This window comes from Microplitis demolitor, chromosome 7 (genome assembly GCF_026212275.2).
Source record: "Microplitis demolitor isolate Queensland-Clemson2020A chromosome 7, iyMicDemo2.1a, whole genome shotgun sequence".
NCBI lineage: Eukaryota > Metazoa > Arthropoda > Insecta > Hymenoptera > Braconidae > Microplitis > Microplitis demolitor.
The window spans coordinates 14,289,274-14,309,685 of record NC_068551.1 but is presented as its reverse complement, the minus strand read 5'-3'; the positions used below and the strand labels follow the sequence as shown (position 1 = coordinate 14,309,685).

At 31.3% G+C, this 20,412-nt stretch overlaps 1 protein-coding gene across 2 annotated transcripts in view; it reads right to left on the bottom strand.

Moving 5' to 3' along the window:
- LOC103570362 (retinal homeobox protein Rx1) overlaps positions 1-20,412 on the bottom strand; it is a 104,323-nt gene that overhangs the window by 60,599 nt on the left and 23,312 nt on the right. For both annotated transcript variants that reach the window (XM_014439827.2, XM_014439828.2), the window contains exon 2: positions 4,692-4,921. In XM_014439827.2, coding sequence (XP_014295313.1) covers positions 4,692-4,921 — 230 coding nt within the window. The remainder of the gene's footprint in view (positions 1-4,691; positions 4,922-20,412) is intronic.

Sequence of the window (20,412 nt, the reverse complement as noted above, 5' to 3'; positions counted from 1 at the left end):
TCCACTCCGAAAACCGATGAATACTATGTTCCGCAATCACTTGGACCTGATCACGAGCCTTTCAAACAAATTCAAAATTTAGCGACTGAAAATGAAATACGTATTAGATCTACAAAAATAAAAGCTCACAAACGTTCTAAGAAAAATCATGTACGCAATGACTCTATCGACTTATTTGATTTCAGTTCTGGATTACTAAAATTGAAAAGATTGAAAATTCATCAAATAATCATAAATAATACTTATGCCAATGACAATAAAAAAAAAATAACAAAATTAAGACCAAAAAAAAAAAATACGATAAACGTTAGTTGGTAATAATTTTAATTATTTTTAGATTTTATTGTTTATAATTTTTAGTAGTTGATTAGTCTTATTGAGAAGGTTTGCATGTTTTAGGTTTCCACTATATATTAAATTGGTGTAATACCGTACAATGGACGGTGTGGCTCAGTAAGTTATAGATCAAATTGAACAGAATATAGTATAGTGCCGGATAGCTCAACTGGTAGAGCACTCGGCGCGTTACCGACATGGTCTGGGTTCGATTCCCAGTTCGGGCTATCTATATTTTTCTCAATTTATCTATAAATTGTCTTATTGAGAAGGTTTGCATGTTTTAGGTTTCCACTATATATTAAATTGGTAGTAGTAAAATGATAGTAGAATATTCAATTCTTAATCCTAATGTATCAAAATTGAATTAAATAAAGAAATCTTGAGTTAAATTAACCTTTGCATCATTTTTCAGTATGTGATAATTTTTTTTTTTCGGCTTTTAAAAACACAATTATATAAAATAACCATTCCGATAAGTACAAAAAAATTAAAATTTCAATAATCGATTTTTAAAACATTAAAAATTAATTTTTTTAGGTCGGGAGCTCCGCCGCCGGTCCCCCATTGTTTTGTGGTGATTTTGTTAATTTTATTAACAGTATATTATTTTCATCATAATCGGACTTTCGATCCTGGTGGGATGAAAAATGGTATACGTTACACAAGAAGGTAGTTAGACATCGCAACCCGCGTTTTTGTCACCCGAGCCGACATCGCTCGGGTGACATACAACGCGGGTTGCAATGTCTTACTTCCCTCCCTAGTAACCTAATATACTATTTCTCCGTGTACATGTGTTTCATTGATTTCAACTTTAATATTATAATTAAATAATGTAAAAAATATATTTAAGAACTGTTCAAGTAACACAACATCGATTATCAAATTTGATACTCTTTAAGTGTTACAAATAACATATGAGTGTTTAGAAATTGAAGGTTAGATCTTCGAGAATGTTGACACTCATATGTTTTAATTTTAATATTCATGAATGTAACTTTTTCTATACAAACGACGTATGTTAAAATAACATATTAATAAGTGTAAACCTACCGTTTTACATGCGGCAAGTGTCAATTTTGACGAATCTTTTTTTACTGTGTATATTTTAGTAATTTGATTAGTTTATAAACAATCGTCATGGTTAATGATCTTCTAATGTCATTATTAAGAAAGTCAGTATGTATAATGTTAGACTACTTCCCGTACGAAAAAAGTATATATGCGGGCAAATTTCATATATGAGACATATATGAGCCTCATGTATGTCTCATGTATGTAGTTTGCCCGTATATACATTTTTTTCGTATGGGTTTAATATAAATTCGGGCGTAACGTTACCGTGCCAACTGTCTGGTAAATAATATAAATATCTATTCTTGTTACCAACGATCTTTTTGGTTTTTTTGTGTTGATTTTATTTTATTTTTTTTTTGTATACTATTATCGCACGATGTCTCGAGCTATAACTTTGCGTGATTCCTCAATGGTATGTCGCGAGTTAAGAAGAGTAAAACTTCAAATGAGAATGTTGTATTATTGTTTGGCTATTGAGTCAATGTATATATCATGACGAAAAGCATAAAGTTACAAGACAACATTGTTTACTTTTTTAAAAAATATTATTTTATAATGGAGAGACTTCTTAAAACATCGTAAACCAGAAAATTTTCATAAGAGACTCGAAAAAAAAATAGTCGGGTTTTTTGGGTCAGCCTTATATATATATATATATATATATATATATATATATATATATATATATATATATATATATATATATATATATATATATATATATATATATATATAAGTTAGTGATCGAGTGTTTCAGGCAATCGGATGTATTCCAATTGTCGATTGTGCCTTGCTAAATCACAAAAAAAGACCAAATAGGGTAGAAATAGAAGAGTATAGAGAAGGAAAAGCTAAACGATTGGACGCCAAATTAGTTGGGATACCGCGAAAAATCAATCTCCCTTTTTTTTTCTCTCTCATTCCTCATGGCTCTTTTCCGAGCGTTCCCGAACCCGTCAGACCTGTCATTGCCAATTTTACATTGACCAAAATAAAAGAGGTCCACTCTGAAAATAGTTTGTTCACGATGGAGGAAATACCTTTTAATTTCCGCATTCTCTGAACGATTCGATTTCAATATAGATTCTCAGTACAGATAAAAATCAAAAATAAAATAACAAGTATAATTTAACTGATGAATACATGTTCATATATATATATATATATATAATAAATTTATTTATCGTATTTTCGTAACGAACTCCGAAAAACAAATAAAATTTATTTTTACAACTAATAATTTTGAATCTTGATAATTTTTATACAGCATAAAGTTATTTAAATTTATTCAGTGTTGTATATAAACTAAACTATCATAAAATAATGATTCCGTGCAAATAAAAAAAAATAAAAAAAAAAAAATGTTCACGAACATGAACGACGTATCGATTACGAGAGTCAAGGAACGAAATCGTCAAATTAGTTACATGGGATATCTACTATCTTTTGTATATTCCCTCTGTAATACGATGAACAGAAAAGAGAGAAAGTATATTAGTAAAAGCAAACGAGAAAAAGGGAAAGTCAGAATAAGTGATCGCGTGACAGGAAGGGTAGTACGTGGCCTCGACAATAGGCTCATAATATAATGTAACGGCGTCGAGGTAGTTCCAATACAAGTAGAAAAGCTTATTTTATATTATATAATGCCATCTCTCGCGCATCACGATGACAGAGAAATGCCATTTAATGGTTCTTACTTTATGCAGAAATCATCATTGTTACGTTTTATTAATATATTGCTATACTTTACTACATGTACTTGGTGCATTAAGTCATAAAGCTTCCACCAATTCGTGATTATTGTTCATAATAGTGTACTTGCTGACATTACATATAACAGGTTGTTATTAGTTATGGTAAAATGTGATCAGACAAATTCTAAAATAGATTTACCACGAGAACAATTGAGTACGTCAGGCGTGATAGAAGGGGCGGGGCTTGCAGACAACTGATCGTGGAATATATATATGTATATATATATATATATATATATATATATATATATATATATATATATTTATTGAGATGAGATGAACGTGCGCACAGAGTGGATTCCATTTGAACGGCCAATACACAAGTTATAGAGGGGTTTTATCACAGCCGCCGACTCTGAATAAATTAGCGTGGTGATCGCGCGGCGATTTAATGGTCTTGATGACTATACTATAGTCGATAGTGTACGCAATCACTGAGCTGAATTTAGGCGAGCATAGATAGCCATTTAACCTCGAGATATATATCCGTAATCATCTATATTAGTTTCTGGTGATATTGCATTGGTAGATTACTGTGTTATACGATATTGGCTGAATGTCACGTGCAATTGTTAAAGACGGATAATTGTTTCCTTTGGGAATTAGTAATTTGGTTGGACGTTATTATGGGAATAAATCTGACAATGAGTGACATGAGCATGTTGTCAATTAAAAATGATAAAACTCATGTGTTATTTTTATTTTTTATTTCTCTCTTACTCATTCTCAGCTCTAAATCTATCTTACTCTCTTTGGTAATAAGCTTAAGAGATCAAGAGTACCCGCGCTTGCATCGGCGAACGGACAAAATAAACCAGTAAAAAAGTTGGTCTCCACTTAGTGAAAATTGGAAAAAGTCTCATCGTTGTTGGTGAGTATGGCACGGGCACACAATGACTGGAACCAAGTATAGAGTGGCAGGTAAAACAGAAAGACTAAAGTAAAAAAAATAGTGAAGGAGGATAGGATGAACTCAACGGCAGCTTCTAAATGCAATTAAAAATTTTAATTACTATTCTTTTCCTCGTAACAGACGCACTACTTTATTTTTTTTTTTGTCGTTAATATTTTTTCTCGCTCTTTTTCACTTTATCTTTCTCTCTTTACTTTGGAAAATTTGGTTTGTCAGCTACCGGTTCCTGTGGTTACTCAATCTGGTTAATTAATTGTGATATTTTGTGGTAAGTTTATTTATAGAATGAAGTATGCTTTCATACAATGAATATATTATAATAAAATTTATGATTGTTTACAAATAGTATTTTGCATTTTGTATAATCAATCAATGGACAAAAAAAATTTACGATAGAATGTGGTAGAGAGTTTTATTTAATATAACTTTGATCGATATATGTTGAAATACACGCGATTGCGTGGTTTTATCACTGTCACCAGATATAATTAATTAAATTTTCTTTGATTAACCGAGCTTGTTATATAATCCTTCTGATCTAACCATTATATATATTATTTATATATACTGTATAACCTAATAATTACCGCACCGATCAAACTCACCTGAACTCTAACTTCTGGTAAGCTAACTTTCATCGCAAGTTCTTCTCGAGAATAAACATCAGGATAGTGTGACTTTTCAAAAGCTCGTTCAAGTTCGTGTAACTGGTAAGTTGTAAAAGTCGTTCGATTACGTCGATGTTTCTTTTTACTATTTGTACCATTAGCATCATCACATCCAGTTCCAAGTTCTTCATCACTTCCACCGCCCGTCGAATTACAACTGTTTTCTCCTGTTAATAAAAAATGTTTTTATAATTATTTAAACACTAATAAGATTCATTTTGTCCACGAATACCTTCCCGTATGAAAAAACTATATATAGTTGAAATAATAACCATATATGGTTGAAATATATAAAATTATATATGTTTGGAACAACAAAATATATGATATATTGTATTGTATATTATATTGTATATTATTGTATATTATATTGTATATTATAAAAAATCATACAGAGATTTTGGCCGATTTTATATAATATTATATACAGTAGTACATATTGTAACGGATTTTTCAATACCGGGGATCTACCGGAGTGGTCCGAGTACACGTACTATTTGGCAGCCTTATTCCAATTATTATTAGTATGGCGCCAGGTGATTTAATAACCACCAATAAACAATTGTTCTATAACACGACTCAGGGTGGCAGATCGGGGAAAGGTCAGGCACTTACAGTTACGATTAAATAATTGTTCAGTTTCAACAAAAAAATAAAATTATCGTATATTCAACACAAAATACTAAATTGATCGATATAACAAATAACCACAGTCAGTTTACAAAGCAAAAAAAATAAAAGTTGCCGGAACTCAGCTTAAGACTCGATATAAACACAAGTCAACACCCCAAAAAAAAAGTTACTTAATCATTGGTACGATTCAGCTATCATTTAACGTACAATCCATCCAACGAATCGATATAAATCGGAATCCGCACGCTTGGTAATTCTTGAGTATATGATAATCATACTTGATCTAAATTTTAAAGTCAGTTGCGTCAACTCGATACGAATATTTTGGTTGACAAAAGAAATAAACTATTATTTTAGTTCTCCGACACACACATACACTGCACGTCTTGACAAAAAAAATATACTTGAGAGGTGACGTCAGAGTACCTTACGCGGCGAAGACTCAGCTGTCTCCTGCTAGAATTTTTTACTGATTTGCCTGAAGTACCATAAGGACCTTGTCAGGTTAATGTAAGGATTGCCTTATTAAGGCCAATCGTAGCAATCAATCATCGGCCAAAGCTTGATATCAACAGCACTCGATCAAACCGTTGGCCAATGAACAGCGGTTAATTGTGCGCCGTTTTTATTAGCAAAAAGACGGCTGCCAATAACTCACCATGCACGGGCCAGTATAATTAGCCATTCATTGGCCAATCATTGCAAACCAGGCATCGGCTAATGTATGGGAAAATTTCGAAGCTCGGTGATTTTGTATGGGCAACCGGATCTGAGTCTATCATGCGTTCGATCGATACCTCGATCAAAGTCCAAATTTTCATCATAGATGTCAACAAATCTAGTGCTCAACGGATAACCAGTCAAAAACAGCGGGAAGTTTTAAGGCAGGCCCGCAGGGTCAACTGATAGACCATTTTTTTTTCTTTAAGTATTTTTAACTCGTTAACAAATAAATAGATAGAATAGACTAATACATATTTTTGTAGAAAATTGAACACTCTATAAAGAAGGTATCTTATCATTTTTTGATAAATCCACCTGCTCAAAAGTTATTAGAGCTCGTAAAGTTGGAGATCTTTTTACTTCTCCGGCAAAACTATCAGACTTATCATAAAATGTTGTGGGATCTTTTTTGTTGACAATTTTATTCTCTACAAATTATTATTTGTAAAGTTTTTCCAAATTCCGCATTGTTTTCTAGTTATTTTCATTTCAATGGCGAGCTCTTGAAAATCGATCAGAACCGCTTTTTTAAGAGCTTAAAATTAAAATTAAAATAACTAGAAAACAATGCGGAATTTGAAAAAACTATACTTATAATAATTTGTAGAGAATAAAACTGTCAACAAAAAAAGACTCTACAACATTTTATGATAAGTCTAATAGTTTCGCCGGAAAAGTAAAAAGATCTCGAACTTTACTTTGAGCTCTAATAACTTTTGAATGTTTGGATTTATCGAAAAATGATAGAACTTTTTTGTAGAGCGTTCAATTTCCTACAAAAACATGTATTAGTTTATTCGATCTATTGATTTGTTAACGAGTAAAAAATACTTAAAGCTAAAAATAAAAATTTTCCCGTGTTATTTCAATGGGAAAATCGAATTTTTCCATGAGCTAGGTCTGTAATCGACATATAATTTTTTTTCTTACCCGAAAATTGTTTTTTTTTTTGTGTTGAATTATGGTTTTTTCCATATGCACTTAAAAAAAAATGTTGCTCCGAAATTACGCACCCTAATATGTATATATAAATATATCTATATATATATATATATCTATATATATATATATATATATATATATATATAAATATATCTATATATATATATATATATATATATATATATATATATATATATATATCTTTTAATTAAGTCATTCGGAACGTCTGTTTGTTTACTTGTCTGTCCGGTCGCGTACTTTGGTCTTTTTCCACTTTGGAAGGGCGGATTTTGGCTTAGAATTATATTTACCTTGTAATTTTCTGGTATTTTGTTATTATATTGAAATTTACTATTCAATGACATATTTAATTATTGAAACAAATTCTAATCTCCAAATCTTAGATCAATTTAAGGAATAAATAAACCATACGATACAATTATTTTCATTTGAATTGCTACGGTATCATAATGACGCCGGACATATATGTTGGTGACCTTACGCAAATTGAAATAACCATGTTTAAAAAATTACTATAGCAACCCGTCTGGCATCAATGTCAAAGAGATGGCATAATGTTACTCAAAAAATGCTACCTTTACGAGCTCAGAAAAATTTATCGTTTTGATAACTTTGTGTTGAGGTCATTTAAAAGAAATCTGAAAATAGAATTATCATCGATGGCCATCGTGTAGTGAAGACGCGTTTACGTTCGCTCTTAACAGAAGTATCTATCTAAAGTGAATTTTACTAAAGAACTATTCTGGTACTTTACATTTTATGCATAAAGTTTGTTTGCTTTCGTTAATCATAAATTTGCAATGTTTATCAGAGTGAATTTTGCTAAATAATTATTTTAGTGTTCAATTTTTTGTGCATAAGGTTATTTATACTTGATAGTTAGTCATAGACCACATACTTTGTAGCGGTCATATATTGTGGTTATTTTGTTGCTTATCAATTCTGTGATTATCGATTGCTCGTCAAGTTTATTGATTTGCTTACTAATTTATCGACTGCTGCAAAATGCCGAAACCGACTTGTGCATTCCGTTATACCGAAATACAAAAGCAGATTGATTGCGTTACCTCGCGATTGACATGTAATCATCAATTTCATGCAAATTGTATTGTATTAAGATGCTCTTTAGATCTCACGGATAACGTTTCATCTTATTTAAAAAACAAGTACCCTTTGTGCTCAATTGCTGATGAAACAACAAAAATTTTGGACATTGTTAGTCAAAAATTAGGTAAGCTTGATGAACTGTCAAATATTACGTCAACATTGAATCAAGTTGTTGAAAAAATTAACAGTTTTTCGTCAGCGATTAATGATCTAAAAACAGAAGTTATTGAAGTGAAACAAGACATCAAGGATATGACCAATAAAATTTCGACAAACACATCGGGATTAAAATCTCTTAAAGCAACAGTTAAATCACACGATTCTCGATTTTTGTTTGTTGAAAAGAAACTTTCAGACACACCATTAGAAAGTTTGTCAGCATCTGATCGATTAATGCTTTTGCGTAATGTCTGCGATCGCGTGTCAAATCAATTGATTGTTACTGGGGTTCCTGAAGTTGAAAGCGCACTGTTAATCCACGTACGCTTGCATCTGTCTTTGTACCAAAATTAGCTTCATCTTTGGGAGTCTCTCTGGCAAATGGAGATGTCATTCGTGCTCAACGTTTAGGAAAAGTGCCTGCAAGTAATTCTGTGTCAACTACTAACAGTAGTATAATTAGATCAAGAGCAATTGTTATTGAAATAGTATCCACTAGTAGTTGTAGCAAGTTTATCGAAGGAAAAAAGTCAAAGCCAGTGTTACTTGCTTCAGATATTGACAAGGCTCTTCGTGGATGTACGGTTAATATCAATCGCAAAGTTCCAACTGAGCTATACCGTCTTCGATCTGATGTTTGTAAAAAGTTTCCGCATATTAGCTCAAAATTTATTTGGATCTCTAATGAAGCGGTGTTAGTTCGTAAAGATGCAGCCTCAAAACCCATCAAGATTCTGTCTGCATCGGATTTATCAAAGGTTGATTTATAACCACTTTCAGACTCACTCACTCAGCCCCACAGTTCTTGTTCATCACCTTTATCAACTTCGGAAGTCAACATAGAATTTGACTTGCTACTACGGCGACCTTACATTAATAATTGCTGTCTTAATGCTCAATCATTAGCAACATCTACTCATATTGATGAATTCCGACAATATTTTTATTGTAATAAATACGATATTATTGCAGTTACAGAATCTTGGTTAAACACAGAAATAGATGATGATTAAATACCGTTACTGCATTATTATGTGCGTCGTATAGATAGACAGGGACGAATAGGTGGGGGAGTTGCTTTATTTATTAGTGAAGACCTTAAGTCAAATGTTCTCTCGTCGTTGATGGCACTACCAAACAGAGGAGTTCCAGAATTCACCTTTGTTGAAGTGTGGAGCACTCAACAACCAAAAATTTTAATTGCGGTAATCTATCGGCCTCCAAAAGTCAACTTTTTAGATATTCTACGTAATGAACTTGCATGTGTTAAGCAGTACAAGTTTGCTTGCATTCTTGGCGATTTCAATGTTAATTTACTAAGCCCATCAATTGAGTCTTCTGACTTTAATGAGCTGTTTCTACTTCATGGGCTTAAAGTTTTACAACTGGGTGCAACACATCACACTAAAGCATCAGATATGTGGCTTGATATTTGTGCTGTTAGTAACACTACAGTAGTTTCCAAGTGGGGACACTTTGCCCAGCCGTTTTAATCGGGCCATGATTTGATTTATTTAACTATTAATTATGAAATTGTTAAGTCTACACAAAGAACTGCTACATTCAGACAGCTAAATAATGTCGACTTTGAAAAGGCTGATAATTATATGAATTCTTTTGATAGTACTATATTTAACAAACAGCATAATACTGACTCAAAGTAAATGGTCTTCAATTTAATGGTTAATGAGCTTTTAGACAAAGTAGCTCCATTAAAGACAATCAAGTTGCGTTGTCAATCGATCCCTTGGTTTTCATTGAACTTAAAGCTGCTAAAAAAAGAACGAGACGTTTGTTATCGGGCTTCAAAACGCTATGGGTCTGCTAATTTGATTAATAGATATGTTGAATTGCGTCGAGAATTTAGACGTCGTTTATCTTTAGTCAAAAATGACTATAGTCAGAACAAATTTAATGTATTTCGAACAACGAAGCAGTTTTGGAAGGTGTTTGATACGCTTGGACTAACAAGGAAGGGCATGCAATGTTTTCAATCAATTGCAGCATCGCCTCTGGAGTTAAATAAATTTTTTGCCAGTATTTCAGCAAGAGAACCTTTACTAAGTTTCAGTGAGTGTTTGCCAATTGATTGTCCAGTTAATTACCAAGATCAATTCAGTTTGTGTAATACGGATGCAGTAAGTGTCAAAAGTGCGATCGGGCGTATAATCACCAACGCTTGTGGTATTGATAATATATCGATTCAGATTTATAAGAAATTTATTAATTATTTACTGCCTTATATTATTGATATATTTAATCAGTCAATAAATGATTGCACTTTTCCGTCGCTATGGAAATTTGCTACTATTAAGCCACTGCCAAAGGTGAAACATCCGACTTCTGTTTCTGAATATCGCCCGATTGCATTACTATGTGCATTGTCAAAGGTTTTAGAAAGAGTTGTGTACAATCAAATATTATGTTATTTGAATAGTAACAACCTTTTTGACCCTAATCAAACAGGTTTTAGGAAAAGTTTAGGAACTCAATCTGCGATAATTAGGTTTACAGATGATATACGACTTGGAATAGACTCAGCAGAAATTACGGTAGCAGTATTTTTTGATTTGGCCAAAGCGTTTGATTCAGTTGATCATTTAATACTTATTAGAAAATGATTAAAGCTTGGAATATCATCAAACACTGTAAAATGGCTCTACTCGTATATTCAAGGTCGTTTACAATCTGTATATGGTAATAATGTATACTCTGATTGTATTCATTTAGATGCAGGTGTTCCTCAGGGTAGTGTTTTGAGCCCATTATTATTTTGTCTGTTTATAAATAATCTTTCAGAATGCCTTAATCATTGTTCATACTTATTATATGCAGATGATCTGGTAATTTATATAAGCTGTAAACTACAAGATGTTGGAGAGTGTACTCAGCGTATTAATAGAGACATTAATAATATTTATTATTGGTGTACACGGAATAAATTAACATCAAATTATTCTAAAACTAAGGCAATGCTTTTTGGAAGCTCTATTAATTTATGTAAACTGAATATTTTGAAATCAGATGAGAATGATTTTATGTTCAAATTATTTTTAAATGATAATTGGATTGAGTTCGTTCAATCATACAAATATCTTGGAGTGATTCTTGATAACACATTGTCATGGTGTGCTCAAGTAGCGTATATTAAAAAGCGTGCTGCATATTCTTTATATAGAATTAGGATGAATGATGCAAATTTAAACTTAGATTTAAAGCGTAGACTTATAGTCAGTCTGATCCTCCCAATATATGATTACTGTACGAGTGTGTTTACTAATTTAACGTATGATCTTGAAAGATCACTTTTAGTGTCATTTAATAATTGTGTGCGTTTTATTTTGCGTCTGAGACGCAATGAACATCTATCACACCACAGACATAATTTGGGATGGCTAAAGTTGAGGAATCGAAGATTATACCTCATTGCATGTGAGTTTTATAAAGTTTTGTGTCTTAGGAGACCTAGTTTATTTAATCATCAACTAAAACTTAGATCTAATGTAGTCTCACGTAGAAATCCATTGCGAACGGATACACTCCATGTCCCTTTTGCACATACAGCTTGCTATCAAAAGTCTTTTATTATAGTAGGTTGTACTTTTTGGAACTCACTTCCGTTTGAGATTACGTCATCAGAATCACTAGACTTATTTCGTCAAAGATGCTTTAATTATTTAATCGATTTGGAAGAATCAAATGATTTATAGATATTAATAATTATGGAACTGTTAAAAATATGTTGAACTGATTAAAGTTGAGTCTGGGTTATGTGTTATGAGTTATAAATTTAAGCTACTTCACTACATGTACTAATTATTTTGTATATGATCGAAAGAGGTCAAACCTTACGATTGAAAATAAAATTAAATGAATAAATAAATAAATAAAGTTAGAAAAATGATAATTATTTATGGATGTCTCTAGAACATAAAAAAAAATAACTTTCCTATGAGACTATTATAACCTCAACTTTCGTTAGCTAATGTCATTGGAACCTATAAGTACCAATGATTATAAACATTATTTATTGATTCTGCTCTAAAGTAATTACATATAATTAGTTATTATAAATACAATAGCAAAATGTGGAAAAGAAAAAATTTTTAAAATTTGTGTAAAGATCAAAAAAATAAACGAATACGTTGTTTTTTAAATAAATTACATAATTTTGAAAATTCATCTAGTGATGAAAGTGAAACAGTAGAAAATAATTCATGCTTTGTGAGCAATAATATATCTTGTGATGAATGGGATGCTGTTGATAATGAAAGTAATATTAATACACGGAAAAAAGAAAACTGGAATAGTTACAGAATAAAATATAAAAACCAGCCCGTCATATTAAAAATTACAAAAGTTAAAGTGTATACTGTAATTTTCAAATTTTATCCTGTAAAAATAAAAGTTGCAATTTAAGCAGTAATATTTACAGTTTGAAAATGTAAATCGTACACAACAAAATGTAAAATAATTATTACCTTTTGCTCACAGAAAGTTTGTTTCTTTAAAACTCATTTATTTCTCTTCAAAACTGTAAAAATTACAGTTTAGCCGTTGTGTAAAAATTAAAATATCAAATAAGAAAATTTGTTGAGTGGTTCGAGACGATTTACAGTATGGGCATTCAATTATGAACCTTAATGTAGAAAATGGAACTATTACATCTCACACTGTAATTTTAAAAATTTCTTTGTCAAGGATCATAAATGCCTTAGCAATCACGAACTTTTACTATTTAAAATGTAAACATAAAATAAAAATTCAGTAAATATTTTTGAAATAGTATATATGAGTGCACATTGCATTTAGCCAAGACCGTTGCCTCAATATTAGAGGTTATAGCAATAAGAGTCTTCTGTTTCACGAGTGTCTCATGTGAAGTTATTATACCCTGATTAAAAACTCCGATTGAATCCGATTAAATCAGATTGAAACTCAATCAGAATTCTATCAGTTTCAATCGGAAACAAATTTTCAATCAGAAATGGTCGGGAGCGTTCGAGGTCTCCGATTGAATTTCAATCAGATTCAATCGGAAAAAAATATTTTTTATTTTCTGATTGAATCTGATTGAAATTATTCAATCAGTTTTAATCGGATTCAATCAGAAAATAATAATTTTTTAAAAATTATTTTTCGATTGAAACCAATTAAAACTGATTAAAAAAAGTTCAATTGAATTTAATCAGATTCAATCGAAAAATAATAATTTATTACTCGATTATATTCCGATTGAATCTGATTGAAATATTTTAATCAGTTTTAATCATATTCAATCGGAAAATAATAATTTTTTAAAACATATTTCCGATTGAATCTGATTAACATTGTTTCTAACATGATACCTACCCGGGCCTTGCATCTCAAGCGGAAAAAATTGATGAAAATAACATGAAATCTTACAAATTTTCCAAAATAGATTTTTAATTATTAATTATAATTTTTATATAAAGCCATAAGATGATCGGCGGAGATTTAAAGAACGATCTAACAGCTACAATAATTAGGGAGCTCTTGTAATACTTGAAAATAGTCATACTTCTATTAGTTTGTAACTTTTACTAATAACCCGACTAGAAATTTTAGTTAGGCAGTGGTGTGGCCCGAATAAGGCATGCCGAATTCCAGACTTGCGCCAAATGAGGCAACCAAACTAGGTCGAGATCCCGAAAGTAACGCAGTTGCGAGGCCCTGCCTAATTTGGCTGCCTACTTAGGCAGTGGTTTGGAAACCATACTTGCTGGTAATAGCTTAAGCCGAGTTCACGCCAAATGAGGCAACCAAATTAGGTTGAAATTCCGAAAATAACGCAGTTTCGAGACCCTGCCTGATTTAGCTTCATTCTTAGGCAGTTGTTTAGAAACCATACTTCGCATACGAGCTTTACGCTTATACATAGAAATCGGCAATATATAGTCTTGTATGACTGTAATGATCATATAATTTTGTTTAACTAAATCAAAAAATTTGTTTTGTTTTTTTTTTTTTTTTTTTCGCTTAAAATTATTTTTGCACGGCAGTTATCATCGGATGTTCTAATTTAATGTTATTTTAATTTCCAATCAAATGAGAAATTTTTAATTCAAGGAAAAACGCAAAACTTATGAAGGACCGACATTGTGGGATTCGAATCCAAGACCCTACGCACGAAAGACTGACGCTTTAACTACTACGCTACACTACCGATTGTGGCTCCCAAGTTTATTTATGCTATTTAAATATTATTCGGTATCAGTCAGGAATTCCAAAGATATACCTAACTTAGGCAATGACGAAGACTTTCCTAATAATAGCCAAATTTTACATACCTTACTTCGGCAAACCTTTGGTCATCCCAATCCGATTTTAGTCAGAAATTCCAATATTGGGCCTGAGTGTGACTTGCCACAGACATTCCTAGTTTCGTCTGACTTTGGCATACCAAACATCGGCAAATCTTAGGTTATCATTGCTACCGACTAGTTGGGAATCCCAATGTTAGACCTGAGTGCGGCCTTGCCACAGACTTTTCTAGTTTTGTCTGACTTTGGCATACCAAACATCGGCAAAGCTTAGGTCACCATTGCTATCTACCAGTCAGGAATTCCAATAGTATGCCGTACTTCGGCAATGCCATAGTGTTTCATGATCACAGCTGAATCTGGAATTTTTTCGGCATGCCAATGTTCGTTTTGCCTCATAAAGATCAGATAAGATACGAATTAGGCTGGCCTTAGTTAGGCAAGCCTAATTCGGGCCAAACTGATTCTTCGGCAAGCCTCACCAAAATTTCTAGTCGGGAACAGCTCACCTAACATAGAGTTGTAAGTAGTTCGGGCGGTATCCGCCTCTCTCTACGATTATAGTAACTAGTGATTTTAACTAGATTTGCACTAGTATAAGGTGTATAGTCCAAGGCAAGATTACTTTAGTACATAGCCTTGTTGATGTCCGTTAACGTACTGGAGCGAAACTCCTACCGATTATGGGACATATAAGGATAGGGGGGGGGGTGGTAAGACAGAGTACTTAAGAAAATATTAAGTTTTCGAGGACTCAAATACATTAAATCTTTCTTTTTAATGATATTCAAAGTAAATAGAAAAAATTTCAGTTGCCGTTAAAAATAAAAATTGCATTTTTGCAGGCAAAATGGGTTACCCCCTAAAAAAGGTGAAAAAAAATTTCTGGATGTAAAATAAATTTGATTGAATTAAATTTTTTTAAAAGTAATTTACAAAATAAAAATTATATTTTACATGATTATTGGATACAGAGGAAGAAGATAAATTTTTTGATAGCGTTTATCATAAAACCAAAGTCCTTAACATTTTTCGACTGACACTCAATTTTTGAAAAAGTTTGACACAAAAAATTCAAAATAATACTCAACTATATTTACAAAAGTGATTTTGGAATGTTTAAAAATGGCCATTAGGCATCCGAAATGGAAGTAGATTTCTCATCCTCCCTTTATTTTTAAGTTATAACCCATACAAAGAACGTTGATCTGTCGATCATCGGGCTATGATCGCCGTCCAATCCTCGAGCACCGGCTGATGATCGGAATATGTATAGGATCAAGGCTCGCTGGGCATCGGATGTTAACATCAGCGCAAGACTGCTAATTGAGCATCGGCTGAGGATAGTAACCGAGCATCGGCCAAGGAAAGTAACCGACATTTTCTTCTAACAACTAATTTTTGATATAATGAAATATATTAGTGAGCCTTAGAGAATGAGTTATTAACAATAATTAAATATTATTTAAATATCACAGAATATTTATTTAACAATTAAATAAATGCATATTAGACAAATACCCGGCTAGAAATTCCAGTCAGGCTTGCCGAAAGACCAGTTCGGACCGAATGAGGCTTTCCGAAATACGACAAGCCCGATTCGGACCTTCTTCCAGCCTCATAATAAAAACCAAAATACGGCAAGCTGAATTTGAATCTTATGGTATTTCCATGAGGAAAACTAAAGCTCGGAATGCCAAAAACATTCCAAACTTGGTTGTTTTTGGGAAAAGGTGTGGCATGGCGTTAGTTAGGAATACCTTTGGAATTCTGGACTGATATTTAATAGTAATGACCAAATGCTTGCCAAATTTCGGTATGCCAAATCAGGTAGTTATTAGGAAAGTTATTGGTAAAGTTAACTTCGGCGTATCTTCGGAAATTGATACGGCTGCCTTATGGTGTTTACCAAAAGTTTGCCGAAGTTTGATATGCCAAACCAGCGCCTCGACTAGAATTCCAGTGTGGCATGCCAAAATACCAATTCGGGACGAATGAGGCTTTTCGAAAAACAACAAGCCTAATTTAACACTTGTCCCGTCTTTATGAGGAAAACCGAAACTCGATATACCAAAACTTTTCCAAATTTGTTTGTCATTAGGAGTTTCGGAAGGGCGTAAAAGTTCAGTTTATCTTTGGAATTCCTGACTAAAATCGAATCGGGATGACTGAAGGTTTGCTAAAGTAAGGTACGCCAAATTCGGCTACTATAAGGAAAGTCTTCGTCATTGCCTAAGTTAGGTATATCTTTAGAATTCCTGACTGGTAACGAATAATATTTGAATACCATAACTAAACTTAGGAGCCACAATCGGTAGAGTAGCCTAGTAGTCAAAGCGTCGGTCTTTCGTGCGTAAGGTTCCGGGTTCGAATCGCATCACAGCGGTCGTTACACTGATAGAAGGATTTGTTTAGGAGTAATAAATTGATTTATTAAATTTTTCTCAACTGACTTTTTTGGATTTAACAAATATTTAGTAATTATTAACAATATTTATTATAATGAAATAAGTAACTTCTTTATTATTAAGAAATATTTTTAATGCTAACAAAGCCTTATTAACATAAAAGAAATATTTGTTAGCACCAAACAAGGCTTGTTAATATTTAATAAATATTTCTTAGACGAATTTGTCGGTAGAGGGCTACACACGAGCCTGTAGTGGTGTACAAGTATTAAAAAAGCTATATGTGTGTGTCGTTGCGACGTCATATTGTTTACTCCGTTCTAGCTTGCATTGTTGGTTAAACGTAACCTACAACTGAAGCTCTCATATACTTAAATAATATTTATATCAGAAGTTTTTTGTAAATTGTCATCCATATTATAACTATGAAAATATGGAAGCCTTGTTAATTTTATTCAGTTCAATTTTAATCAAATATAAAACCATTAAAAACACATGTACTATCAAACGGATTTTATGTTATTTCTCAGCGTAGTTTAATATAAGAAATTTTAATTTGTTTATTCTAGTTATAGTGTTAATTACTATGAAATTGTATTTTGAAATTAAAAGAACAGAAAATTTTATACGATGGTTGTTTTAGTTATTTTTGTTTATAAATACAAATATTAATGAATGTGTGTAGCTGCATGCAAAAACATATATAGATATATATTCTTGAACTGTGTGATTTTATGAATTAAATTTTAATAAATAAGTTAATAGATAATTTCTTAAATATAAAAAAAAAATTTGTTCAAATAATAAAAAATATATTAAATATAAAATATTCATTTATTAATCATTAAAAAGTGATTCATTAAATGTTAAAAAGTGATTTATTAAATACTAATAAATCATTTTTTAAATGGAAAGAAATCGTTTATTAAATATTAACAAATCGTTTATTAGATGCTAAGAAATATTTATTAAATACAAAAAAATGATGTTTAAGAAATGATTTGTTAAATATTAATAAATATTTCTTAAATAAAGCTCCGTTAAGAAATAATTTGTTAAATATTAACAAATCTTTTTTAATACTAAGAAATCCTTCTATCAGTGTAATAAGTTTCTCGTTTTTCCTTAAATTAAAAATTTCTAATTCGATTAGAAATTAAAGTAACATTAAATTAAAACATCTGATGATAAGCTGCTCCGCGAAATAATTTTAAACGAAAAAAAAAAAAAGAAAATTTTTCTTTAATTTAGTAAAACAAAATTAGATTATTACAGTCATACATGACCATATATTGCCAATTTCTATGTAGAATCATTTTTCACAGATAGATTACGGTTTTTCGGGGTGACTTCGGTTTCTGAATTGGCGCCGAATTCGGCTTTCCTAATTATGCAGAGATCCGGAAGTGCGTTATTTTCGTGATGCGAGCCTTATGCGGTTGCCTCATTCGGCGCTAACTTGGAATTCGGCATGCCTAATCCGGAACTAATAAAAAACGAACTGAAATTTCTCGTCGGGAATAATTTATTTCCTTTACCCGTACTTTTTTTAATACTATGACAAAAATGTTCAGGGAAACATTAATGTCATAGTGTAATACAGAATACCTCTATTTTACTATCAAAAATAGGTAGTCGTCACTCTGCTGATTTACAGCAGGTAATCAGTCCCATATATGCTTCAAGTTGAGAGTATAATAATTCTGAAATAAGTTTCTTACCAGGGACACACTACAACTGGTGGGCGCGATTTAGTGGCAAGCACCGCACTACTTCCGCTGCTGCTGCCTAGCACCATAACTTTTTAAATCAATAATCATTAGGCTTAATTATATATTTATTAACCTCGACCAAATATATATATTTATTCTAAATGAATATATTTTTTTGTGTGTAAGTAATATTTATTAGAGTTAATATAATAATATTTTGCTTCAATATTTGAATTTGTTGGCACTATAAAATAGTTTAGTTGTCCATTAAATAAATATTTTCTTAACTTTACCATATAATTTTCTTATCTTAGAGAGAGAAATATTAATGTCAACCAAATAGAGTCTATTAAATCATTTGTTAAAAATGACAAAATAGATTATGTTGACGTGATAAAATTTAGTTTAACAGAATTTAACAAAATCAATTTAATTGTCCGAAGAGAAATGTTTTCTCAGTGTAAACAATCACTAAAACTATTCTCATTACTTTCATTATTACTATTAAATACACTATAATTAATTTCTTTATTTAGAACATTACTTACAATTGTTTCACTGTGTAAATTATCATGATCACGATCACTTGTAATATGATCATTAAAAATTAACAGTGAGGGTGTATTAGGTGATTGGGATCTTATACATGTTTTTTTTAACGCCCGATGTTTTTTTATACGGTCAGACATGATTTTATAAATTACAAAATTTTTTTTAATAACAACGATATATTTATTTTCTGTTATTCAGTAAGGATTGTTTCTGTCTAATAAAAAGTATATACACGGAGAAACAAATATTGTTCTGAGAAGTATACTGTATAGTTACAGTAACAATACGCAATAGTTATCTACTAGATTGTTATTGGAACAATCTATTGTATCGTTCTGACAAATATACGGTAGATAGCTGAGACCTATACCATATCGTTCTGAGCCCTATCTAACACACGTTTGGAAATCTTTATCATTAATAAATAATTTTGATTAAATAAAATAATTTATGAAACTGATTTATCATTTGCAGTCTGAATAAATTTAAAATATAACTATATTTTTTAATTTTTGAGGTTATATATATATATATATATATTAGACTGGCCAAAAAAAATCGACTATTTTTTTTTCTTTCGATACTGTAAAAATATTATTCCTAACGACCAAAAAAAATTATCGTGCAAGTTTGAGCCCTTTATATTGATATTAAGAGGTGTATCGTTACGAATATTCTTTTTTTGACAGAAATTTCATTTTTTACCCAAAACTCGTAAATCATCTATCTGAAAAATTTGAGCAATGCATATTCTCAAAGGAAATTGAATTCCCTACGAAAAATCTCTCTTAGTAAATTGACGTAAAACGAGCCGTTTCCTTGTAATCGTGCCTTAAATATTGATTTATATTTTAAATTCTTTGTTTTTATTTTAGATTTTTGTAACTACTAAAAACATTAAAATTTTTTCTCGTTAAGATACATATTTTTGAAGGAAATTTAATGCTCTACAAAAAAGGCCTCTTAATATTTTTTGCTAGATTCACTCCTTCAAAAGTTATTCAAGGTTGAAGTTGAGTAAAAACGACTTAAATAACCTGAATAACTTTCGAAGGATACGTATCGTATCGTTGTGGTAACAATCTACGAGTCGCTATACTTTAGATCGTTCGAGTAA